Source organism: Sparus aurata, chromosome 13 (genome assembly GCF_900880675.1).
Source record: "Sparus aurata chromosome 13, fSpaAur1.1, whole genome shotgun sequence".
In the NCBI taxonomy this organism is placed as follows: Eukaryota; Metazoa; Chordata; class Actinopteri; order Spariformes; family Sparidae; genus Sparus; species Sparus aurata.
Genome location: NC_044199.1, coordinates 10,637,394 through 10,662,793, shown reverse-complemented (window position 1 = coordinate 10,662,793; position 25,400 = coordinate 10,637,394). Strand labels below are relative to the sequence as shown.

At 41.3% G+C, this 25,400-nt stretch overlaps 3 protein-coding genes across 10 annotated transcripts in view; 2 read left to right on the top strand and 1 right to left on the bottom strand.

Moving 5' to 3' along the window:
- Nucleotides 1–3,671, top strand: part of ppp3ca (protein phosphatase 3, catalytic subunit, alpha isozyme) — a 31,717-nt gene extending 28,046 nt beyond the window's left edge. For 3 of the 4 annotated variants that reach the window (XM_030437390.1, XM_030437388.1, XM_030437391.1), the window contains one exon: nt 563–3,671. In XM_030437390.1, the coding sequence (XP_030293250.1) occupies nt 563–741 (179 nt within the window). In that variant the 3' untranslated portion in view covers nt 742–3,671. The remainder of the gene's footprint in view (nt 1–562) is intronic. The other variant, XM_030437389.1, reaches the window with a different exon arrangement.
- A 918-nt stretch (nt 3,672–4,589) lies between these two features.
- Nucleotides 4,590–11,257, top strand: dnajc18 (DnaJ (Hsp40) homolog, subfamily C, member 18). The gene is made up of 8 exons (XM_030438682.1): nt 4,590–5,131; nt 5,899–6,067; nt 6,244–6,389; nt 7,230–7,436; nt 7,649–7,761; nt 8,112–8,221; nt 8,340–8,512; nt 9,376–11,257. Exons 1-8 carry the CDS (start codon nt 5,005–5,007, stop codon nt 9,498–9,500), a joined length of 1,170 nt encoding a protein of 389 aa, XP_030294542.1. The 5' UTR covers nt 4,590–5,004; the 3' UTR covers nt 9,501–11,257.
- Nucleotides 11,258–12,797: 1,540 nt separating this feature from the next.
- On the bottom strand, nt 12,798–23,444 carry brd8a (bromodomain containing 8a). 5 transcript variants are annotated; one of them, XR_003986527.1, is made up of 20 exons: nt 22,863–23,416; nt 22,315–22,411; nt 21,749–21,818; nt 21,567–21,616; nt 21,287–21,409; nt 21,111–21,191; nt 20,940–21,004; nt 19,935–20,080; nt 19,544–19,735; nt 19,273–19,363; nt 18,772–18,921; nt 18,318–18,478; nt 17,221–17,704; nt 17,058–17,101; nt 16,654–16,922; nt 16,381–16,473; nt 16,202–16,270; nt 15,368–15,702; nt 13,862–13,906; nt 12,798–13,649 (listed from the first exon to the last, which is right to left on the bottom strand). XR_003986527.1 is itself a non-coding variant. In XM_030438810.1 (20 exons), exons 1-20 carry the CDS (start codon nt 22,903–22,905, stop codon nt 13,590–13,592), a joined length of 2,616 nt encoding a protein of 871 aa, XP_030294670.1. In that variant the 5' UTR covers nt 22,906–23,417; the 3' UTR covers nt 12,798–13,589. The 5 variants fall into 5 exon arrangements, 4 of the variants coding, with proteins under 4 accessions (XP_030294670.1, XP_030294671.1, XP_030294673.1 ...); XM_030438810.1 differs by having other exon boundaries at nt 15,420–15,702; nt 22,863–23,417; XM_030438811.1 differs by lacking the exon at nt 13,862–13,906 and having other exon boundaries at nt 15,420–15,702; nt 22,863–23,444.
- Between the last annotated feature and the right edge of the window lie 1,956 nt (nt 23,445–25,400).

Sequence of the window (25,400 nt, the reverse complement as noted above, 5' to 3'; positions counted from 1 at the left end):
TTGATGTATTTTCTATTGAAACTGGATACTTCTTAACTTACTGGCGAGCAGCTGCAAGCTTTTAAACGTTGTGTGGGAGTGTCCTTAAAGAGTCGTAGGTTGTGGGTGGGTGATACTGTAGGTAGTGTAGTGCACAATATAGCATCACAGCACATTACAGATTACTGTCCGTAAGAACATTTCCACACAGGGTTTAAAAGAAAGCCAAAAAACTAAAAACACAAAAACAAACAGAATGGTCAAATATGTCATATTGACATTTAAGGTGTGCTGATTGATTCCTAATGTCAGCTCATGCTTTGAGTAACATGCACGAAAATGTACCACCTTAAGAAATGCCGGTAGTTTTTCTTAAATAATTTCTTAGCTTTGACTAGTAACAATGAAAAGGCAGCAGAACATCCTCTCATTTTTTGTAACAGCTTAAAAGTTATTACTTGACAAGTATGATTGTAATCACTCGGGCAGATGTTTTGGTCTGGTTAGTAGCACTACACCACTGGAAAATTACTAGATTGTGCCATTACAATGTGAGCCTGATCCCTGTGTTTCTTCTTTGCAGCCATCCGTGGATTCTCCCCCCAGCACAAGATCACCAGCTTCGAGGAGGCTAAGGGCTTGGATCGCATCAACGAGCGCATGCCACCCCGCAGGGACGGGGTGAACCACGTGGGTCAATCCATGGGAAAAATGAATATGTCGGAGGCGAACGGCACGGATGACAACAGCAACATCCAGTGATGTGCCGACTGGGCCTCGGAACCGTGCTGCTGTAGCGCTGTGCAGCAAGACATTGCCAATCGGGAATTCAGGCCTCAGAACAGAGAAAAAAACCAGGCCCACAGACAGAACATGAAATCTGCAGCAAATCTAAAAACGGGCTAAAAAGGTCATTTTTTCATGACAGTTTGTCATCACACAGTTGTGGGGAGGGGGTAGCTGGTTTACAGCTGAGGGAGGGGATAAGGAGAGGCCAGCGGGCTGCAGTTGACTGGCTGAGAGTTGTTTCTGCCCGTTGTTCCCCTTCCCCAATTACAGACTGAATTGTTGGCGGTTGTGTTGTTCTGAGTGCCGACAAACGTCTGCTCCTTCATCACAGGGCCTGACAGAAAGCATAATTGCAGTATCCACGCCACACAAATCATTTTACTGTTTCATCAAGTGTTTATTATGAATCACTCACAAATTCACTTCATGAGGAAACTAATCTTACGTGTTTACCTACATGTGTTGCTAGTATTAACGAGTCACACCACTTTCGTGAGAGATGAAGTGAACAGGAAGGAAGCAAAATGCGTACCTCTTAAAACTTGCAGTGCAATCTTACCAATGGACCTAAATTTATTGATTTACCTTGCAGTAAGATGCCATCATGCGACGAGGGAAAGAGGGCAGGGTGCTCACGTGTGCTCACACCTCTTGGCGTCACCACCGAAGCCACTGCAGATCAGACTCCGTCTTGGGTATGTCTCAGAGTCTCCAGGACTGCTCCTTTCCTCGCCTCCCTCATTATCAGTCATCTCCTAGCAAGACATAACTTGGAGCGAATGAGGAAAGAAAAGGGAAGGGATGAAAGGAGCATTTGGAACATTTGGTACAACTTCTTCCTGCATCACAGGTTAAATACCAAGATTTCATGTCTGAAAATGTCCCCCACAAGGAAAACACTTTCCTAATATGAAGATGAAGATATATGATATGATATGATATATTTGAGATATATATATATGAGGATATGAAGACTTCATCAACGTCCAAAAGTAAATTTACAAAAGTAAACAAAAGTAAAATATGTCCATCCAGACCATCCTTGTAGTTATTTTCCTCCCCTTCATTAAATAATTAAATAGTTCATGTTAGAGAAGCACTGCATTTGATCAAGCTATACCTCACACATGTTGTGCAGTTCACTCTGGAAAGAATACACTCGACCTTCCTCGACTGAAGGAGGCTTTTGGATCGTGTCTTTATGTTCTGCATTGCTAAGACTGGCAACAAAAGCGGCTTTAACACCAGTTTCTGGACCACAAAGGAGAAGACAGAACATTGGGGACAAACCCACCTGTCACACACTACCTGATTATCTCTCACCTGCTTGTTGCGTAAGAGAAAGCAAAAGCATATGTGCGGTCACTCAAGTATACATTTGAGCCCTTTGAGTTTTTTGCACTTTTTGCTGCGCTGCAAATTAAATGAGGTTTTTCGTGACTAAGAGCTACACAAGTACTATATCAGAGTGAGAAGGAAATTCTAAAAATTTGTGAATGCATACGACTGAAATATGTTTTGTTTAAAGAGTATTTAACGCCCAAAGTCAACAGCCACCGTGTCATTTCCAATGAACAGGATTAAATCTATCCTCAAATTAATTTAAGGGTTTCCAAGAATGTATCCAGACCAGAATTGAGTTAATTAATGCTACTTTTGGGAGAAAATGTGATTTATTTTTCACTAAAATTGATTTGGGATGAAATGAAACTTGTCAAACGGTACTTCCCTTATTAGAAGTGGAATTTGGATTATAAATCCATCCATATTGCATTTGAGTGTGATAATCATATAACATTTCTTGTTTTACTATCACATTTTTTAACCTAATCTAATTCTAAAGTGCACCCACACTGTGATCATAATTAAACATCAATCCCCATGTCCAAATATTGTGTCAGAATAACAACGGCCTGTTGCACTGAAGGGGTTATTTTGACTGATAGAGGAAGAAAAGAAACTAAACTAAAACAGGAAACATTCTGGTTCTTTCAAAATAAATAATATGGGAATACCAGTACAAGGGAAGCACCAACCTCGAGCGACACACACTATCACATAAATTTCTAGAATTTCCTTTCATACATTAATATTTTTTCTACTTGATATTTCATCTTTCTATTATATGATAAAGGTACGTGAAATAAGGATGGGCAAAAAGTGATTTCTAACACAGCATCTATGGTACGGAACGCATCAATGCATGCAATCAAGTTCCTAATTGTCATGTGAGATTATAATTGTGATAGTTGTGTTTCAAATAGTAAACTTGAATTATTTTATTTTTGAATTATATTTGTAGTTTTATTTGTCTTGTTTTATAAACATTTTATAAATAGGCTTCCTTTGATTGTTTTTGTCCATTTTTTTCATTCTGTTATTTATTACCACTGCTTTTTAATTTTATATTAATTTATTGTATGCAGAGATGCTCTTCTAAGGTGTGAAGCCTTGTGTTTATTTACATTTTTTTTCTGTTGTACTGATGTACAGAAAATGTTCAATAGTGTGAATGAATATAATCTCAGTGAAAAGCAACTTTCAGGCTGCCAAAGCATGATAGCATGGTTTTCAGATGTAAATGAATTGGACACAAAGAAAATCATGTGTCACACTTACGTTTAACAAGAAACATTGTACTCTGGTTATATTTACTGCTGATATTATTATTGTTACAATTTAGCTTATGGTTATTTTCCTTCCTCTGTTTCTGGTTCTTGTATGGTCTACATGCATATTTCAACAAACAAATATAATGGATTTTATCTTGCAACATTTTTTATTATCTATGGAAATATGTTTTTCGCATTTGACTTCTTAAATGATGCACACATTGTAAGCATGCCCTATGGGACAAATCACAGTTTTTTACTCTTGAATAAAATATGCATGAACAAAAAAAATGTGTTGCATAGTCTCTCACTTATTTATGGAAGTATTAATACTAATTTAAACTTTCACCCTGACTTACATCCAGATACAACCCCTCAAAAAAGTGTCATAGTCGTGTACAGTGTACAGGCCAACCAAAAATGTTCACTACACTTGAAGTTGGTTTCTGTATCAGAAATATCTACAGTCTGTCTTAGTCAGAATGTGCCTACGGTTTTGTTGGTTGTTTTTTATTTAAAGGTTCAATATGTAAGAAATGGCGACTGTCAAATTCATACTCCACAAAAACAAAGGGCACGTCAACATAGTAACTCCTAACTGCTGCTAACTGTATCTGCTGTTAGTTAGCTCAGTTAGCCATGTAGTTACCAGTCTGGGGTAGGAGGTTTTTTGATTAGCCTGTAGTAAAAAGATGTCTTGGACAAAGTCAGAGCTGCTATTTCTTCACATTGGCTTGATTGGCTTGATCAAGTTTCAATGTTGTAAACTTAAATTCTTACAAACTGCAACTTTAACTGGGCTATTTGACATCACATTTTATAACTGCATTTGTAAAAATTCTAAACTAAAAATACCCCCTCCATCAGTGTAGTCCCACTGCAGTCAGAGGGAGCAATGTCCCACGTGATGGCTAGACTAAATAAATCGGTAACCTAAACAATCTAGTTTGTATAGTACTTTCCTTCATGGGCATTTGAATGCATCACAAGCGAGTATCGGAGGAACGCCTTTACTGAAAGACCTTGAATGCACCATCGTCGTACACCTGCTGGTGTTACTCAAATTTATGGGTTTTCTATTATGTAACACACCGCATAGGCAATGGGAATTAAAACAAAACTAATCGCCATACTTGCTAACGAACAGAGAACAACGTAGAAAACATGTTGACTTCATATCAGTGGCGCTTTTCAACAGATTTCACAGCTTACTCGCTCACTCGACAGGAAGTGACGTCGCTTCTGCCTCGCCTCCGCCGCTTGTCCATCACAGCTGAGGGGGTCCGGTGAATATTAGTGGCCCTTAAAACACTGCGAAAACCCAGACAGCAGGAACCGTCCCTCTTTCAGGCTATCGGCCTCTAAAAAAAATGGACCGTCTGCAGGCCCGTTCACAGCCTGACAACAAGCGCCAACGTCTGCGAACCGGACACCGCGAGGGACTCTGAGTGACCGGGGGCTCGTGCCTGGCTTAACGTTACGCAGCTGTCTGAACCAAAGCTAATCGGCTACCTGACGTTAGCTATAGCGCCTGGCTTTGCCATATGATATTGTCGCACATTGCACTGGGACACTCTTCTACTGACAGCGACTGTATCAGCAAAAACAAGACTGCAGCGTTGACATGGACAAAGACGAAGCAGACCGGCTGATAGAGAAGGCGAAGCTATGTTTACGGTCCGGACGGAAAGATCGGGCGCTGCAGTTGCTGTACGAAGCCCAGAATATTTACCCCAGCACCCGGGCCAGAGGTAAAATAGCTGACGCACATTCTGCCATTGGCAGTCTGACAGGCTAATGGTCGTCATGTAGCTAACCTATGCCATTATATTAAATATGGACAATGTATTTTCAGGTTTGAAGAAGGGTGCACCCGTATTGCTATTTTTAGATGAGAGCAAACGTTAGCTAGCTGGCTAAAGTCTGCATGCTGAAATTTCGGGCTGCAAAAGACTCCCTTCCCCCGTACTGACAGCACCGCACACTGAGGTATTCAGATTTCACTGTCTCCAGTTGCTTTATCTTGCTCAATAGCTTTTGCAGTAATCGCATTTAAACCAGGATTATTCAGGTGTCATAGGTAACTACGTTTAAGACTGCATACACGGGGCTGTTGAATGCAACAGGATCCATTTTGCAGCATTAATTAGCAGGGAGGGGGAAAAGACTTGAGGGCAATTAGTGTCACTCTTCTCAACGGAGGCATTGTTAAAGGAAAAACCTTAGAGAAGCACGAGAATGAAGGAGTCACTGAAGAGTTTGAGTTTCAGAATGCTGGTGTAAAAAAATCAAATATTATGACCCTTCACTTCAAGAGACCTTAACACCTCTGGGAGATTTTGGAGTAATGTGTTTCAGAGATGTATCAGTGTCAAGTAGCATTGAAGCTATTCTGGAGGCAGGAAGATACTGTTTGTTTTGTTTTAATACGCCACCAATCTTTATGTTCAGGAACTACCTTATAGGCTTTTGTTGTGATTTTTGACTCCACTGACTTTGACTGTGTCCTTGTTTGCAGTGCTGATAGATGCCATAGTAAGGAATGGAGGCACCGCTGCTCCAGAGGCAAACCACGTTCCCCCGCCTACAGGATGGAGGGACGAGGACATTGGAAACCATGAAACGAGTAACGCGGGTGGTGATGAAAAGAAGAGCTACACCGAGGATCAGCGGCAGGGTGTTCACAGGTGCACACAGTGCCTTCACCACTTTTACATGAGTTTCTCACACTGTTGGGCAGTGACAGACTGACCCCTGCTCTTGTTCCTCACCATATACTGTAAACCTGGCTTTTTGTCATAAACTGGTTAGAATAAGTCCAGGCACCTCCTGTTTTGACATCCATTGTGCCTTGTTACTGCAGGATAAAGAATTGCAAGGACTTTTATGAAATCCTTGGTGTTACGAAGAACGCAAGTGATGAAGATTTGAAGAAGGCATACAGGAAGTTGGCCCTCAAGTTTCACCCTGACAAGAACTTTGCTCCAGGAGCCACAGACGCTTTCAAAGGTATGAGTGACAGCAGAGGAGAAAGGACTTTTTTTTCTGTGAGCCACAATGGTGGCTATATATTTTTTGTTGTCCATTGTTAAGTATCCAGTGACAAACCTTCAAATTCTTAGTTCCCACCACTCAGCAAAGTTAGAGGTCTTCTTGTTGGTACGGTTTTCGCCTGGGTATAGACTTGAAGTCTGGGTCATCCAGCTTTACCAGTTGGAATTAAGTTTAGACATTTTTTGTCTTAGATTGTAATTACTTTATGGCAGGTGCAAAGTTACAGCTGAGGTGCAGAGGGAGAGTCAGGAGGCAAAGAACTGCAGTAGTTGAAGGGGACAGGTGCATGCCGATGTTGTAACACCAACACCAAGTTAGTTATTCTGGATTGGCCAATTGATTTCCCCATACACCAAGACAGTCAGCAGTAAAGGGCAGGAGTAATCACTGTGTCACACAGCTGAGCTATGTTAAAATTTATAGTGCCCAATTAGTTCAATAAATACTCCTCTCCTAACAAAGTCAAATCTGAACACAAAGACATGACGAACACATTTATAGATTTGGTGTTACTTATACTTGCAGAGGATGTGTTTATCTCTGATGTTGATGTGAAATTAATATTCATACATTTGCTTAGAAATCGTAGAAAAAAAAGACACGGCTAATAACAGAACTTGCTTAAGAATCTTCACATTTTTGTGTTTTCTTCAGTATCAGTGTTATAGCCCAGTGCTAGTTAACTATATCCATACAATAGCAACATTGTACCTCCTGTTTACACCCCCCAAAACAAAGTAATAGTGAAGGGGTGAACTAATACCTTTGCTTGATCTTATCCCCTTCTCCCAACAGCAATAGGCAATGCATATGCAGTGCTGAGCAATCCAGAGAAGAGGCAGCAGTATGATCAATATGGAGATCAGTCTGCACCTTCGGCAGCAACCCACCACTCCAGCCACAGTCGCCATGCACACTACCGAAACTTCCACAGAGACTTTGAGGCGGACATTTCCCCTGAGGAACTCTTCAACATTTTCTTCGGAGGAAGGTTTCCCACAGGTGAGCAGTTGTGTTGGTTGGATAGTGAGTCATAGGTGATGGAATTTAAATTTTACATATTGAAATAGTGCAATCTATTATTATTACAAAAATGCATTACTGTTCGTGGCATTGTTTTATTTTGTTGCTTTCAGCGGCAGTGCAAGTATATAATCTCCTGACTCTGTGGAAGTGTAGACACTATAGAACAGCGTGTGTTTGTATCTCTCCAGGAAATATTCACGTGTACACCAACCAGGGAGCCTCCTACTCTCAGTTCTATCAGCCTCGTCGTCGACGTGCTTATGAGAGGCGCGAGGAGGTGGTAGAGGAAAACCAGAGTCAGGTCAGTGACTCACAAAACATAAAGACAAATCTCTGTTAACCATCCGCAGTGTTATGCCTGGATCTTCTTGTGAAGATCTGGCATTATTCTAATCATTAACACTCAGTGGAGAGGACCAAAGTAAAATGGATGTGTTTTTAACATGGCTTCAGCCTTCCGGTGACTGTCTCCCATAATGTTTGATTTCATGTCGTACATTTACTTTTCTCATAACTGAAGTGCCTTTGTTGCTTTGAAAGATTGCTTCAAAGACACAGAAGTACTGTGCTGGCATGAGTACAGTGTATCGCTGCAGCCTACATACAGTATTGTATGCTTTGTAATCTGTGCTGATTTTTATCTTCCCACAGAACACCTTCACAGCGTTCCTGCAGCTTCTCCCGGTGCTGGTGCTAATCCTCATATCAGTGTTTACGCAGATGATGGCCACTAACCCGCCCTACAGTCTCTTCTATAAGCCGTGAGTCTGTCGTACCATCAGCCTTGCCACAGTGACATTTAAGCATATCCATGGGCGCCACAATGATTGGCACCATCGTTTTCACTGAATACATTTTAATGTTGTTTTTGGGCTTCAGGGCCATGGGGCTGGTGGTGTCCAGGGAAACACAGCACATGGGTGTCCAGTATTATGTGGATAAAAGTTTCGAGAAGGAATACCGTGGAGCAGCGCTGGACGAGCTAGAGAAAACCATTGAGAGCGACTATATAGAGCACCTGCAGAACAGCTGCTGGAAAGAGAAACAGCAAAGTAAGCAAGCTGGTGGATGTTTATCAAATTGGCATATGACCATGTACCAGCCCAATAAAGAGATTGTACTCACCAAATGGAAGTACTACCTGCATTTGGTGCTTGGCTGGTGCAAAATACAATGTTATGATAGTAGAAGGTTAGAAGGTCTGTAACTGTCATCCATTGACGATGACCAGACCGAACAATTATCTGACTTCAGTAAAGCTAAAAAACTGCAGTTCATATGAAATGTTTTCTATTCTTTCTTTCTTTCTTTGACATAAGCAGACCAACTGTTTAAGGCATAGTGCAACATTTTGGGAAAAACGTTTATTTGCTTAAGATTGATGCTACTCTCACATCTGTATGGAACTTTAAAGCAGGAAGTTCCTGGAGACTCTCCTGGTTGCCTGGCAACTGGTCCTATCGGCACATACCCCCTCCATTAAAAGGCACATTTTTTTTCAGCTCAAGGTAACAAATACGTTATACCCCTGCTACCAGATACTATTTAGTAAAGCAGAAAAAAATGTAGTGTGTCAAACGCCAAAAATACCAGGAAATCCCACTGCATGCAGTACAATTTGGAACACAACTACGATGTGTTGTGATTTTTATAGACGCTAACAAGCAGATTTTGTAACCACCAGGCTAGCTGTTTCCACCTGCTTTAAGTCGCGAAGCTAACTGCTAGCTAAGGCTGCTGGCTGTAGCTTAATATTTATCGCACAGACGTGAGTGGTTTTGATATTTTCATCTAACGCTTTTCTAGAAAGCAAATAACCATATTTCCCAAATAGTCTTACTATTCCTTTTTAAGTGTAAACACCTGTTGTAAATAGTTGATGTATAGTTTTTTGTTATCGTTTTCTCCTTTTCAGAGTCAGACTTGGCAAACCTCGGACAACTGTACCGAGATGAACGGTTAAAGCAGAAGGCGGAGTCAATGAGGCTGGACAACTGCGAGAAGCTGCATCGATTGGTCGGGCGTCAGAGAGGCAAATGAGGACTGTTTGAGAGGAGAACGCAGTTTTGTTACAGACTGAGATGCATTGTCAGTGTGTAATTTTATCTAATCTGGTCACTTTGTAAAGAAATCTCTTTTAGGTACAACGCAGTCAGTGGGAGGTCATGCCGCTAGAAACAATGTGCCTTCTCTCCTCTTCGATGGCAGAAAATAAGAGTTGCGTGTTCGCTGACCGTGGCTGTTGTGGCAGCAGCATCGAGTGCAAACTCACTGTGGCAGTGTGTGTACGATGTCTCTGAGCCTTTAAACTTTCTTATAGAAATGGCATGACATACGGGGGTCTCCCTTTGGGGTTATGAAGTCAGTTGTATGTTCACACATACATGTTTAGGTTTTTGTAGTTTACCTGTATTTATTTTCTTGAATGTTTTTGTGTCCTCGCTCAAATTTTAGGTGTAATTTATTTAATAGTGAATAGAGTGAATCTTGTATGAGCAACTTGGCTCATTTTTACCATTTCTTTTCTGTAGGAAGTAATGAAGTACAGTGACTTAAATAATGTCGTCTTTGGACAAATCTGAGATCTTCTGTATGAAAATAACATAGTATTTAATTATGAAATTACTGACAAATCAGATATTAGAAAGGACTTACAAATCTATACTGTGGTTAATCAGGCTCTTGGACCTCTGGCACTGTAGCAACAAGAGGCATCATAGAGTCTAATTTTAGGAAACATCACATTTTTCTGATTATTATTTTAAAACAACAACAACAAAAAAACAGTTGTACTTGCCAAAACACAAGCTGTCTCCTACAGTAGAGCTTCCCGCTCCAGGCACTGCTGCTTGCATATATGTTTGCTGCGTCAGTCATTAAAGCTTCCCCTGTTCAGGAACCCAGTGTTTTAGCTGCAGGCATAAACATAGGCATAACACCTATGTTTGAGGTTAAGTGTGATGAATGACTGCTAAAAGAGATTTCAAGAAGTAGTTTTGATGTCACGTGCAGGGAGTCCACTTCAACCAAAAAGCCCGTCACAGTCCTGCACATAGTTCTGTATCCCTGTTTTTTGCCTGGGCTTAAACGGCATGCAATAGCGTAGACCCTCCTAAACCATGCACAGACTTAAATCGGTTTCATTAAAACACTTTTCAGCCCATATTTGAAGAGTTTTTCAATCTTTTACTTTATAGTGTTTTATAAAAAAGATCATTTTGATTTGAAAATCTCATCTTGAACAGACAAAGACTGAAATGCTGGAGATAGTTGTTGATGTCCCCAGATATTTAAAAGAATTCCGAAAACACAGAGTTGCGACTTTTCCCTTTAGTGCTTGTCTTAAGTAGGACACTAACATTGTGGAGTTGTTAAATATACTTCCTTAAACCGACCAGATATCATTCAAACCCTATACGGACATCCATACTTATTGCTGTGCACTAAGACTGCCGAACTGCCTTAGCTGTTCTCATAACTGGTGAAATATTCAGGTTCATCTCAAGCACTTTTAAGTTCATATTTAATCCTGTGTTCCATATTGTTAACGTTGCATGCACCCTAGTGACAGTGTTTTATTAGTTGCGTATTTAATTTTTGTGCGGACACGTATTCACCACTACTGACACACTAAATTATTAGAATATTCAGGTTCCACGCTGTAACTCACAAACATGTCAAATCTTTACTGCGATACGCAAAAATCAGGGTTTTTTGGTATCCGTCAGTGTGGTAGTACACTTGGGAGACATGTTTTCAGCCAAAAATACAAGACAATTAAAGATGTAAGCAGAGAATGTTTGGCCTGTGTGACTTATTTCTTTTCACTCTTCGAATGCTTCGTGGGTTTGCCAGCAAATGACGGAGACAGAGGACACATTTATGGGCAACATATTTTGTGATAATTCCGCAATTGTTCAGCACCATCATTAGATGACTTTACATGATACAAACGGTTCACTTTGGTTTTAGTTTCTGTAAGTTCTTCAAAACTTCATTACTGGTGCTGTAACAGATCGGGATCTTTATTGACGATGTGTGTCCTAGCTGTGTGTACGTCACTATGGAAACATATGAAAGAAGCTCTCTCTTAAACGCAGCAGCAGTGGTAATTTATTTCTTCTTCTCTCTTGTTTAACTCTTCAACAGCTTTGTGCCACGAAGACACTGCTGCTTAGACCCATTCCAGTGAAAGTCTTATTCCTTTTATTTTACTGACATACAGTACATTAAAACACTAATGTCATGAGTTGGGCCTTTAAGTTTGAAATAAATATAGGTATCAAATCCCAACTATTTAAATTCTCCAAAGGAAGATCACTATTTTTCTCCCCACTGTTCAGCTCTTTAAGTGGCGTTATGTAAGAAATGATGTTAAAAATTCAAAATTTAACTAAATGATGGACAGGATGTAAATAAATAACAGTTTTGACGTTATGTTGTCAATGTATTGTGTTGCAGAGATATCTACTGAAGCATGGTAACCCGCTAGCCCTGTCCCATCCTGGTTTAAAGGTCCTGTGCTAACATGAAAACACTTACCCTGCATTCCAACACCTACACTACCATACTATTAAGTATTACAGAAACGAGACATACTTTGTATAGATGTTACGTGCAGTATGCCCAAAATACTAGTATGTCCTACCACACATGGTCGCATTTTGCAGTATGGAAGCCAGCATGCTTTTCTGGCTATTCTCACCCATAATCCTCTGCTCAGAGTTAAGCCACGTCACATATGTCACAGTGTATCACACAAATCTAAACAAAGCCGAGAGAGCCCGTACATGCGACAGTTCATTTGACAGGATGACAGACACTTCAGTGACGGATGAAAGCACATTTAAGTGTTAGTGCTTCGTTCTCTGTGCTACAAAATGTCGAGCTCCTGCTGCGACAGATTTAAGAGCAAGAGGGTCAAAGTTCAGGGTGCACAGTCATGACCAAGGTCCGAATTGTATGCATACCGTGTGTAACAGTATGTACTTCCTAAGGACAACTACAGTACTTACTAAAAGCAAAAAGAAACGGTATGCGATGCAAAACACCCTTACACTCCCCTGGTACCTGAGCCCCCAGTCCAAACTGCTAGCTACACGGCTTACTATGCTCACCAGCTATAGGCAGCTAGTTAGCAGCAGTTAGTGGTTACACTTGTGATATGCTGCCTTCTATTTGTTTGGAGTATGAATTGGAAAAGGTTGATAAAATTCTTACATATAACACCTTTAATCAGTAAGGTTAGTTTAGCAAACAAATGCGATTGGCTGCAGCTGTGGAGTGTTTTGTGTCAGTATTGTGAGACAACTCTGTGCAAACAGAATGTAAACATTGTGGGTTGAAGGCTCTTTTTATTTCTTTCATTTTATTGTTCAAACAAGTCCACAAAACAGTTAATTAACGTGACGTCTTCTCAAAAATACTTAAAATGACTCCGAATACTTATGTACTGTAGGTAATGTTTCACAGGTAGTGTAGCATAGATCAAATCAATCACAAACAATGTAGCCATGTTTAAAAATGGTCAGAAATGTTTTAAAAATAGAAAACTTAAAAAAATACAATAAAATCAAATAAAATGTTTTAACAGCAATTGAAATGTTTTTCGAAATTATACTGTGCCCCCTGATTCATTCAGAAATTCTCGGTTAGTAAGACTCTTTGGCCTCTGGTTTTATAGTTTCATCACCAACGTGGTATATTTCTTCAAATCAGCCTCGCTAATCTGAAATTCCACCAGGACCACTGCAGACTTAATTTCATCCCATTTTTTTTAGGCTAGGAGTAACTTTTATCTTTAATTTCTACAACCTGATGTAATGCAAAGCAGACTGAGTCTTACTGTTCAGCAGCTGTGTCTGTGAAAGGTTTGACCTAGTCTTTCTGAATGCCTCATTGTAATCTGGGATTAAACAGTATGTAATCCATGTCTGCGTGGCTGTCTCAGAAGAAATGAGCTGCTCCATGAAGCAGTCTATCCATTTAATGTAGAGTGCAAGTGAAGGTTACGCTGCACATTATGCAGGGTGAAAATCTGTGCAAATAACGTAGAATAAATTCACTCTTGTGGTATTACACCTTTCACCTCACTCGAGGACCCAGCTGGATCTTTTTCAGCCTGTATGTTCATTTCTTCATCTTGAGGTCAGCTTCTATGGCACAACGGCGCCCCCTGGTGCCGCCATACTGCAGTCAAAAAGAGGCAGAAGCAACAGTATGAGACTTAGTTTGTGACTGAACTGACAGCGTGTCCCTCAAACAAATTGTGCTGCAAGGTATTAAATGTCTGACTGCTATCACTGTTTGACTCTGGGTCTATATGATTGAGTATAAAGTTAAAATTCAGGTTTAAATTTGCTTCCGCGAAAAAGGACAAGAAAGAAAGGGAAAGTACTTACAAAAAGAGAAAGGAGGAAGGCAGGAGAGGACATGGAGACAGTGTCCTGTAAGAGGAAAATTATGGATATCAGAGCTGTGACTCAAATGTGCACTAAAAGTCCCAAGAGGAAGCAAAATAATGCCAGGAAAGACACCACACACATTGTATTTAGCACAAGGAAAGGTTGAAATGAGTTTGAGGAAAAAATACTGTAGAACATGTTTCATAATGGTTAATTGACATGTGGTCATTTTAAATCTTTACAATTCACTTCCTGGCTGCACTGCAAACTACTTAGCCACTTGAAATATCTTTTAAAGAAACATTCCAGCATGTTTAGCTCAGTAACTGCATAATACTACAGACACGTACTCTTGTCAAACATTTTTCAAAGCATAGCAGTACGTTTTACAATGATCTCCTACCTTTCAGTCAACTACTGGTTTCATTCATTCATGTTTAATTTGTCACCGCATATTAAGGAGGAGTGTGCTGTTACATAACAAAGTGTCTGAGTAACCAAGGGACATATGTGGAAATGTTTATTTCACATAACATGATTCGGTGCAGGGCCTTCACCAGGTTTAGTTACAAAATGTTTAATATCTGGTCGGCCTTATTTGTTTTTTTGTGTTCTTTTTTTACATTATTTCAGCCTTTTCCATGGCTTTATTTTGAAAGTTCATCCAAAGATAGGCTGAAAATGGGGAGATGACATGTAGCAAAGGGCCGCTGGTCAGTTCCATACGCTTGGCAGCTGCGGTGAGGACACAGCCTCTATCAGCTGAGTTAGTGAGCCACCCCAGCCTTATTTGTATTGTCAAAGTTGCATTATTCTGGTATGGTAATGTAGCTGTAATGTAGGGTCAGGATTTCTGAATATGTGTGGTTTAAATCTCCAACAACATAATTAGTTCTACAACATCATGCAAAAACAATGCATCTTGGACCCAAAAAATAACAAACATTAAATCTGATTTATTTATCTGCCAAATCATTTTTTATACTGACATGAAATAGCCTGGAATGGAATAGCTTTCTTGAATGTAGAATATCATTATAAAATCTTACTGCATGCTTTGGTAAGTAGTGATTATTACATTATTGTCTACCATTTTCCAAAGCATAACATTCTTGCTTTCCAGTCAACCATTGGTTTGTTTGAGATACATTCACTTACTCCTACAGTAATTCATTGCCTTTTTTGTATAGAAATAGAGTCAACTAAAAAAAAAAAAGGTTTGCATTCATTACCTGACATCTAAAAGACAAACAATAAGTATCGAAATCATGAAAAGGATAATTTGGTGGATTCCTGCATAAAAAGTTGATTTCTGACAAAAAGATTTTCACTACAAAGGATTCCTGATTACATGACTTCTGTAAGTTGATTCAGACAGCATACAAAACCAATGGCTCCTTGAAAGAATATCATTCTAATACCTAATGTCATGCTTTGGAAAATGGCGGGCAGATCTACTCCAGCATCACTTTCTTCTACCTTTAAGTCAGCCTGTTGTCTCACCCTTGTCTCTTCTTCTGTACTCTCTGCTTTTGTCAAAATTCTAGTGAAGCACCTTGTCAGTAGAGTCCTGTTTGCGTGTGCTCTCACGGCCCCTCAGGCTCTTGGCGCTGATACCAGACTCTGATGTCTCCATGATGAGCTGCGTGGCGAGAAACTGTTGGATCTGCTCCATGACGTCGCGCTGCATCTCCAGGGCCATGTGGTACACGTCGTGATCCATGCTGTTGTACATGACCGCGTTCTGAAACATCAGCATGATGTCCCTCTGGAACTCTGCGGTGGTCCGTATCAAACCCATCTCGATGTTCTTTTTTATGGTGGCCAGGTCCATGGGCCTGTGGGAGTGAGGAGCAAAGAGGGGAGTGAGGAAAAGAAGAGTCCACCAATTAGCTCTGGTTCATGATCTGGTTCCTTTCAAGATGATTTAAGACTTGGGGCTATCTAGCTAACCAGCTCCAATTTCCACCAATTTTGAATGGAACTGTTGTTATCAAGGATGCGTCATTAATGGAGGGCCTCGCAAACGGAAAAAAATAGTTTTTAGTTCAAGCTGGGACCCACCTTTTACAGTTCAAAACTGATCTATCTTTAGTCAAAATACCCCGACCAGCTTAAAATGGCATGAACGAACTGGAACAGAACCAATACCTTGCTGGTGGAAAAGGGAAGTGTGTGATCTGAAGTGGGCTGACAATGAATAAATGTCAATAATCAGTAAAACAAGGTTGTTTTTCTTAATATTTCTACTCTGCGTGAGCAACATTACAAGTAACCACTATAAAAACTATTAGTGAGCCATAAAAACAGATGACATAAAAGATATCCCGTGCTTACCTGTGCACAATACTGTGATACCCAGGTGCGATTTCATCTGTTACTGGCTGCAGGAAGACGTTTGCATACCTACAACATGTTCACATAGATTTTATGCTTTAGTAATGATATAGAAAATGGAAATATATCACAATCTGAGCATCTGTGGATTGAGTAACTGTGAAGAGTGATATTCTAACCGGTGGTTGGCCGCCGCACGCCACACCAGCATAATGGCTTTCTTCCAGATCTTGTGAGCCTGTAGTGCTTCAAGATCCTCGCTGCACACAGAACTGCACAATGAAAGTATGTTAGGAGGAAGGCGGGAAAGTATTATCAAGCAAAACCTGATTTGCAGCATGACAGGGTGAGAAATGAAAAACAAGTTGGTTACACAACATCATAAGCACTGTCTGAGTTGTGACTTCAGAATTTCATTCCGTCCTGCGCGTGCCTGAATGGGTTTCACTCACAACTGCGACGATGCGGGGCTGCTGGGGATGGAGTCTGCAGCTGTGTGGAGCTGCAGAGACGAGGACGCCGTGTGGAGGCTGTATCCGTCCTCGCTCTCGCTGGCCGCAGGTTCTAGCTCGGTCTCCCCCTCTGGCTCTGACAAAAATCCCTCTGCCCCGTCGCCCTCTTCTTCCGCATACACCTCTGGCCCGTTGACCTCATTGTGCACTCGAGTCCCTGAGGTGTTCTGTCCTCGCCCAACACTTACTCCGTTCTGCCCCTTCGTCTCCTGTAATGAAGGATAAAAATGCATAGGGATTCATACAGAGCTCAGCGTGCAGGAAAACTGTGGAGCTACGCACTTTGCATTTCAGTACAGCATTTACAAGCATCATGTTCGCTCTGTCCTCGGTGGGTGCTATACCTTGGGATGTCTTTGTGTCAGTGGGCTATCTTCTAATACTGAGTCTGCCAAGATAGTAAAGATGAATAATAAGAAGGAAATGGTTATGCAAAATGCATAGTTGCATGCAAACGGCATGTAATGAAGCAAGTGAGAAATAGTATTTAAGCATGGGTGTGCATACCTCCACGGGGTCTATCAGGTCTTTGAAGTGCCCACTTTTCACTGTCACTTTTTACAGTGACATCCAATGAAATCCGGCTTTTCCGGTGCACCATCTCTCCAGTCTCTCTCATTGCCTCAGGCTGCAGAGGTGCTCCAGTGTGGCAGTGCTCCAAACTCTTTGAGTTACATGAGGACGAGGAGGTGGGGGGAAGGCTCCTCAGTCCCATGGGGAATGCTGTGAGACAGTTATCTTCACTGTTGCACAGAGAGGAGAGTGAAGCTGAAGTCCCGCCCTGACCCTCTAACACTTCTGTCTTCAGGCTACTTTGAAAAGACGAGGACTGTAAGGACTGTGGGACCCCTGCGGGCACAGCAGCGTGACACCCATGGGGCTGGAAAGGCCCGGTCTCCCAGGCAGCGGACAAAGCGTGACCGTTCTCCTCACACAGCGACAGAGCAGCCTCAACTGCAGCTGCATCCAAGGCCTCTGCACTCTCATCCGCCTGTAGAAGAAGAGACAGGACTCTACAATTTCAAGAATAATCGAGTTTTCCTTTCACAGTCCACCATGTCCCTTATTCTCAGCAGTAGCGTTGGTCAGTACACTGTTGTCTTAATGCACTAGATTAACGACCAAAATGAAAATACTCACATTTTACAAGAAAATAATTTTCCTTTAAAAGGCGATGCAGGCATTAAAGATGCTTTCTTTTATCTGTAATTGATGAGTTGCAGAATGCAGATAAGACATTCAATAATATTAAGGTTCAGACATGGTATGGTCCACTTTAGGGGTGTCAGGAATTGTATGACAAGATTCCTCTAGGCATGAATATGGGAAATATATTTCCTTATTCACGATTACTTATAATAAAGGATATATTAATGTTTCAACCCTCCCCATTCTGTTTCCTTTACCTGTTCTGGAGGGATCCAATATTTACAGGGGTCAGACAACCCCAAACTGGAACCATGATGCAATGTTGTGTTTTAAAAGGTGAATATGGAGGAATCTGAAGGCTAATTCCAGTCTTGTAATAGCCTAAACAGCATTTTTAAGTGAACTAAAAATGCCCGTGATTGATATTATTTTTTGGCCAGATTGCCCAACCCTACCTTGTCTTCAATGATGGCGATAATGTCCCCCACTGTCTTCAGGTCCAGCTCATCTCCCATGTAGGACACAGTCACGTCCTCCTCACTGAGATCCGACACCTTGTCCAATGCAGAGACAGGCTGGCATCCAGGGGGTACAGAGGGCACCATCATATCCATCTCTGCAAACAGACAACGACTGATTTTCAACCGTTTTTAGATACGACCTTGCACTGGAAGTAGCAGCAGTAGCAGTGATTAAAAGCATGGCTCATGAGTCATTGTTTGCATCTATCTTGGTTAACCGTTACCTTTAGCAAATGTAGCTATAACATAATAGTTCATCTCTGAAATGGCCAACAAACTAAGGGTCATAAATCATCTTGCAACAGAACTGGTGACATTATTGGTGTGAGGAGGTTGAGCCTATGGATTGAGCGCTCAGCAGTTTGGATGAGGGACAAAGTGGACAGACCTGTACTTGCTGAGGCGGTAGCGTCAACAGGGACAGGCGTGGTGGCAGAGAGAGGAGCACTGGAGGCGGAGTCTGCACTGACCATGAAGCCTAATGGGGCAGAAAACTGGGAGGGACCCACCTCGAGGAGACGAGACAACATCGGGGCACCTGCCATGCGAACATTCGTACACATTAACACGTAATGCAGAGTGCAGGCAAAAATGTGAAGGCCCTTGCTGCTTTTGTAAGCAACCAGCTTCAGATAATAGTAGCTTTTTTTTAAAAGACAACATACATACACGACAACACATTTTCCCAATAAAGACAGAATGCCTTTGAATAGTATTTAACTGACTGGAATTAAATCTTGTGCAAGCAAATTTTTTTTTTGAGATTTTTGAGAGGAATTTTCTGTTGAATGCTGTCAATAAAAATGCAGTGTATACACTGTGATTCAAATACTGTAAACAAATATTCATGAATTGCTCAAATGGTGTGGGAGTATGCTTGTATCCGTACCTGTTGCCTGAGAGAGAGGCTGACCAGGCGGACCCAGCTGCAAGTCATGTACTCCTGTCATATTACCAGTGGACATGTCACCCTCTCCGATCTGGGAAAACACATACAGGCATGTGAAACAGTCTCTTTATTCAAAATTCTGATAACAGTCAGTCAGTATTATACAGTATGTTCATGTTCATGATTAAATGAAGAAAGGATGCCCTGCAGAATAGACGATATTAATTACAGAGCTTGGCATAAGACAGTGTAAGAAGTCCCCACCACATACCAGTCTGGAATTTGTAGCCAAAATGCTGCCTTTCTTCAGTAACTCTGACAGGAGTGGAGATGGTGGCGGTGTGGCTTTCTGGCCCAGGAGCTTCTTTTGGGTGGGGTCATCCAGAAGTGACCCATGGCTCATGTCATCATTACCGGGAGCAAAAGACTCAGGAATTGTCATTAATCTGGTCGATCCCGAAGCCTAGAGACGGAGCGAGGGGAGCATGAAGTTAAACTGCCGTACCAATCCTTGAATGCTTTCATTGATCAAAGAGGAATCCACCCCATTAGTGTCTCTAATGTGTTCCCGAGGAATTGTCAGGAATATTAGACTCCTTTCCAAAATCTGATTAATGAAATCACAATCTAATTAAAACACATTTGAGCATTCAGTGACTTACATTCTTTATCGGTGTAAGATCCAGAGTCAAGCACTCGAGTGGGTCACCTGGGGAGAACTCCTGGCTCGGGGAGCTACAGCCTGAGGAGGGCGAATGCATGGTGATGCCAGGCACTCGTTTAGGTGTGTTCTTTGCCACCTGTCTGGCTGGAAGAGGGAGGGGCAACAGGGGGACGATTTTCTTATCACTCACACAAAAGCTGATCTTCAACTTTCTTTTTATTTTAGATGAAAAAGGTGCAGTGATTATCCTACTTTTAGTAGTACTTTTTCTGGAGTGGTCCATCTCTAGGTCTACAACTTATGTGAAATATCTGGACAGCTAATAGATGGATTACTATGGAATTTGGTACAAATATTCTTGGTCCCCAGAGGATGAATTCTACTGACTTTGGTGATCCTCTGACTTTATCGAGCCACCTACAAGGCCTCATGTTTCACTTGAGGACAGAATGCAGAATAACTTCTCAAACAAGTGACCAAATCAAATAATGCTGACGGTTCACAGTTAGCATGCTCACTCTTACATTTGACATTAGTGTTTTATAAATTTAACTGTGCAAAACAAGCTACACACTAATCTTTCGCTTTCTAAGTCTGAGCGACGGGCTCAGACTGTCAATCCTGGGACCCTAAAATGACCACTGTGCAGAGAATTTAGCTTTTGATTTTAGTGTTGCTGATTTATAAGACGATAAGATCAAAGTGAGTGTTCAGCCTGACGAGTACAAAAATATGCTGTTTATCAACTCTACAGTAAAACTGTAGAAGCAGCTCAGCTTCATCAATCAATCTGCCACCAATCGAAGCTCTTACACGTCCAGCTGTGGTTTATTAATGGATCATCTCTCTGGCAAACGGGCAAAGAGATTACATATTGAACAGCTGAGGATGTTTCAACTGAACTATTTCACTTGGTTGTTTTCCAGAAGAAAGCTTGTTATGGAGCATCACGTTCTATATTGATGTTTCCCCTCAGAACACCCCTTAAAAGTAAAGGAGATACCCTGATAAGCAGCATCTGTGTTTTTTCTTTTCAACTCTGCATCCTCCTCCTCCAGTTTCTTCTTCCTAAGAGACACACATAAGGCCATTCATTAGTCTGACATCTAAGCTTTACATGAAGAAAAAAAGAGATGTACTGTATCCTTTAGCCAGAAGGTTTGCTGCCTCTTACTGCAGAATTTCTTCCCATAACTCTTGTAGTTTGGAATCCAAATGTCCCGCTTGAATCAGTTCAGCCTCTCTCTTCAGCTTCCTGTGAAAACGGCAGCACGTCAACCAATCACATCGATGCGGTTTATGATGCAACATTTTGTTGTTCATCCCGTTTCGAAAGCAATGCCTGTGTACCTGTGCTTCTCCTGTGTGTCTTTGATCAACTTCTTCAGTTCATCGATCCTGTCAGCTGTCAGCCTGCGTACTATCACATCCTCTACAGTCTCTACCACTTCACCTTTCTCACCACGCTTCCGCCTGAGGGCAACAAAAGCAGTATTAGTTCGAGACATGGTTTTTTTCTGGTATACGTCGTCAGTCGGTGCATGTGTCACACAGCATGAAGCTAAGTCATCTTTTTTAGCTTGCAAGGCAGAATGAGCACGCTTGAGGTAAATTTCATTTATGTGCTCACTTTGGGGCCTCTGTTGTTTCCAGGAGCTCAGAGTACTTGGAGGCGCAGTGCTGTGAAGAGCCAAAGGAGATTTAGGAGCAGCTTTGCGACAGGGAAAAATATAACACGGCAAACCCGCTGAAGGGATCATTGAAATCGGCCTTCTGTGCTCTTCAGCAGTGTGTGCGCTGATTTCGTCATACCTTTTGAGAGAACCAGTCAGGTGGTCGCCCAGATTCTGCGAATGGTTTGATGGCTCGACTGACGGATACCCTGTTGAGATGAAGATGGTTCGAGACGAAATGCACATAAAGACTTCGACTATTTCTGTCGTGGTTTATTATAGTCTTAAGCATTTTTTCTACCCAGTCTAATTTCCTCTACGTCTATTTTATCCACATATTTGGACATCATTTAGGTGTAAATTCGAGCAAGATATATGCAGAAATAAAGCCTGCATGCACTGTACGATCATCAAAGATAGCATGCCAGTCCTACATACCTTCCTATGGTTAATTCATCTTATTTGCATGTCTTTTGACAAAGAAACCAAGGCATCCCCGCTCTGAAGCACATACGTGGGCAACAATTCCAACGACAGAAAACCCTCATTGATCGTGTCTAATCTTAAGAGATCATCTTAGATAAAAAAGATGAATCATATCTTCATGCATGCTCAAACTGCAAATGGCTCAGACTGCACATGACTGTCCTTAACCTATGGCACAGAACATTTTTGCACATAACAAAGAATCACTGGCACCAGTACCAGTTTTGGTCTCCACTCTTCATGACAGACGTGGCCAAACACAGCTTCTCCCTCACTGACCATGGCTCTGTGGGTCCAATGACAAGCAGCTTGTGTTCTGCAGATGTTGGGGACGGGAAGGGGGGGCAATGGACAGGACATTTCACATGCTTTATACAATTAAACAACGCCTGTAGAGTGTTATCATGCATGTTCAACTGGCTGCCTCGGGCCTGGTACCGACAAGCTCGAGAGATTGTTAATCTCTTTTGAGTTTGGCTTCATGTGTATGCCACCTAAACTGCCCACCATGCCAGCGGCTCACCATGGACGCGTGCAGTGAGCGACAAAGCATGTCGTGTGTGCAGCTGGTGGTGAGCAGGAATCACCACCGGTGACAACAGAGCTGTCAACTCTTGATGACAGCCATCAATCCTCGCAGGCTCCCCCGCAGCGAGCGGAGGCTGCCGTGCTGGAAGTTAGTAGTAATAACACCAACAGTACGACACACTCGCCGCTAACCGATAGCATGTCATCACAACTGCTAGTTATACACCGACGTTACTCACTTCCAACCCCGTTTGCCATCTTCCTGTCATCCCGACATCCCATACATCTTGGTGGATAGAAAGCGAGCAGTTATTAACGCTGGCGCGGTCCGAAAGCGACACACATGAGATGACGGACGTTAATATCAGTGAATGTTGCGCTGTGGATGTTGAAGCTTTCACGGCTTTTTTCTCTTTTCTTGCTAGCTCACGTTGTGTCGCCGTTGTCCGTAAAAGTCTCGTGTGTCTCAACGTTAGCTATTGGCAACTTAAAGATGAACTCGCTAGCTCGAATGCTATCAATGGCTTTGTCTGTAAAAGACTCGCAGAAGTGTTTAAAATATGCGCTGAACCCCACGGAGTCAATGCTACCAAGTGAAAGCCAGACGACAAAATGTAGCTTACTGTAAGCACTAACGTTATTTATCATTTTTAGCTAGCAGCGGACTGTTCGTACACGCCCACCACTGTAGCTTAATGATGGTACGACCCTGGAAGCTGTTGAATATTCTTAACTTGGCTAACTGGCTCGTTTTGGGGATTTATACAACATTACCCCTTCTCTTTGGGCTTGAGAACAACAACCACAACAAAAATAACAAAAGCAGTAACAGTAATACTTGTGGAAACGTTAAATCTACAACCCCTTTGTAACCAAAGATGCTAAATGTAGGGAGGATATTTGATGCCACTTTTGTGGTTTCGTCTAAAATGGAGTACAACAAATCAATACAATAGAATAAAAAAAACTGAATAAGTTGTGTGAACACTTGTTTCCCCCAAAAATCACTTAAAATCATGTTTAGCTTTTTGACACTGGGAACATTCTTTAAATGTATTGTGAATTCAATGTGTCCAGTTTTGTGTAGCCTCCATTTATAGGGAAGATTTAAGTGCCAAAACAAACAAACAAAACAAAAGAAATAAAGTGAGATATTATTTTTATTTATTTTTATTTTTATAATTTATTTGTTTTTACATAGTCCTCTTCTGTTTTAATTTAAATATGTTAAAAGTATATTTATTTGGCTTTTTGTTTTTCATAATGAGATTCTTTGTTTGAGCTAGCATACAGTGGTTACATGCACATGACTTTGGAAGTTGCTGAATATTCTTAATTTGGTTAACTGGCTCGTTTTGGGGGTTTTACACAACAACAACCCTTCCCTGCTGGCTGTAGAACAACAATTACAACAGAAATAATAATAGTCATAACAGTAATCATAACAATAATACATGTAAAAATGTTAGATCAACTAAAACTAGGGAGGATATTTGATGACACAATTGTGATTGAGCTACAATAGAATACAAAAGTGAAGGAAAACAAACCTTAACAGTAACTATTTACTTGTTTGCCAGACAATCCACTGAGAACTGACAGACCACTACCCTCAAAGTAAAAAAGCAAATATGATAAGAAAACAGTTATGATAATAAAATGAAAACATAGTATAAAGCAGTAAGTAAGCAATATGGTATATATCGCAAAATGGGAATCTGCGTGGAACAGCAGGGATGAGGTTCATATACATATGAAATATACATTTCAGAAATACAGGCAACAAAGCAATAATTGTGCAAAGGCAATGCAGGTAAACGTAATATAACTAGCAGTAACAATGTATAACAATGTATAACATAAACAAATGAAGGCAATCAGAACACAGTAAAGTAAATTAAAAAAGTAAAAAATATTTCCAGTGACCACGTGTAACCAGCGCTCTGACTGTTTGAAATGCTAACTGGGCTTTTTCACATGATACCAGTGAGTCTGTTGGATGTTACTCAGCAGGTGCTACTGACTAGAAAAACCGGTTTGTATGACGAGGCAAAACAAACACCCAGGACATCCAGGTGAGCTGGGGGCCAAACGACTGCTGTGGACGTAAATCCGGTTTTTCCTGTGTTGTCATTCCACTTGACAACTTTATCTAAAGAATTATAGTCACGGCTTATGAAAAATGGAACATTTTCATTTTCCCCTTTAAATTATTATTTGCTATGAATTGCAGCCACGTTGACTTAAATGAATGCGGCACACAAATTAAAACAAACGCTTTACCGAAAACATTGTCAGGTATTACTGTTGAACCATTTCATGTATCTCGTGTTTAGTTAGCTGTGGGGGAAGTGATCCTGCAGCCACTTTGAGTTGTGTTTACCGATTGGATCTACATACTTCAATGTCAATGTTAACTTGAAACAAATTGTCCTGCAGAACATGTGTACATCAGTCTTGGTGTGACACGACGCTCTGTGCTCTCCTCTCTGGTTTCATCAATCCTGTGATGTGGCGCCTGTCTGCCACTACTCCATCCAGATCCTAGTATTCATTCTGTTGTCTGCTCCGTGATTTTCCTGACATACCTGAAGCTTCCCCGTCCACCTGCTCACCTATCTCTGCCCAATCTTTCACCCACACTCTGCCAGATTGTCTCGTTTGCATCCACCCGAGCTTTCCAGCCTTTGTTTTGCCTGCCTCACTCTGCCCTGCCGCTTTTTGAGTTTGCCTGTTCTGAGTGCCTTCCTGGTTGTGACCCTTACCTGTCTTTTGAG

Bases quoted from the DNA above. Each gene is read 5' to 3' on its own strand.
- brd8a (XM_030438810.1), bottom strand. From the start codon at position 22,905: ATGGGATGTCGGGATGACAGGAAGATGGCAAACGGGGTTGGAA. The intron at 22,412-22,862 runs GTGAGTAACGTC...CAACATCTGCAG, and splicing joins GATGGCAAACGGGGTTGGAA to AACACAAGCTGCTTGTCATT. The intron at 15,703-16,201 runs GTAAGCACGGGA...TCACTCCCACAG, and splicing joins TATCACAGTATTGTGCACAG to GCCCATGGACCTGGCCACCA.
- dnajc18 (XM_030438682.1), top strand. From the start codon at position 5,005: ATGGACAAAGACGAAGCAGACCGGCTGATAGAGAAGGCGAAGCTATGT. The intron at 7,762-8,111 runs GTCAGTGACTCA...ATCTTCCCACAG, and splicing joins TAGAGGAAAACCAGAGTCAG to AACACCTTCACAGCGTTCCT. The intron at 8,222-8,339 runs GTGAGTCTGTCG...TTTGGGCTTCAG, and splicing joins TACAGTCTCTTCTATAAGCC to GGCCATGGGGCTGGTGGTGT.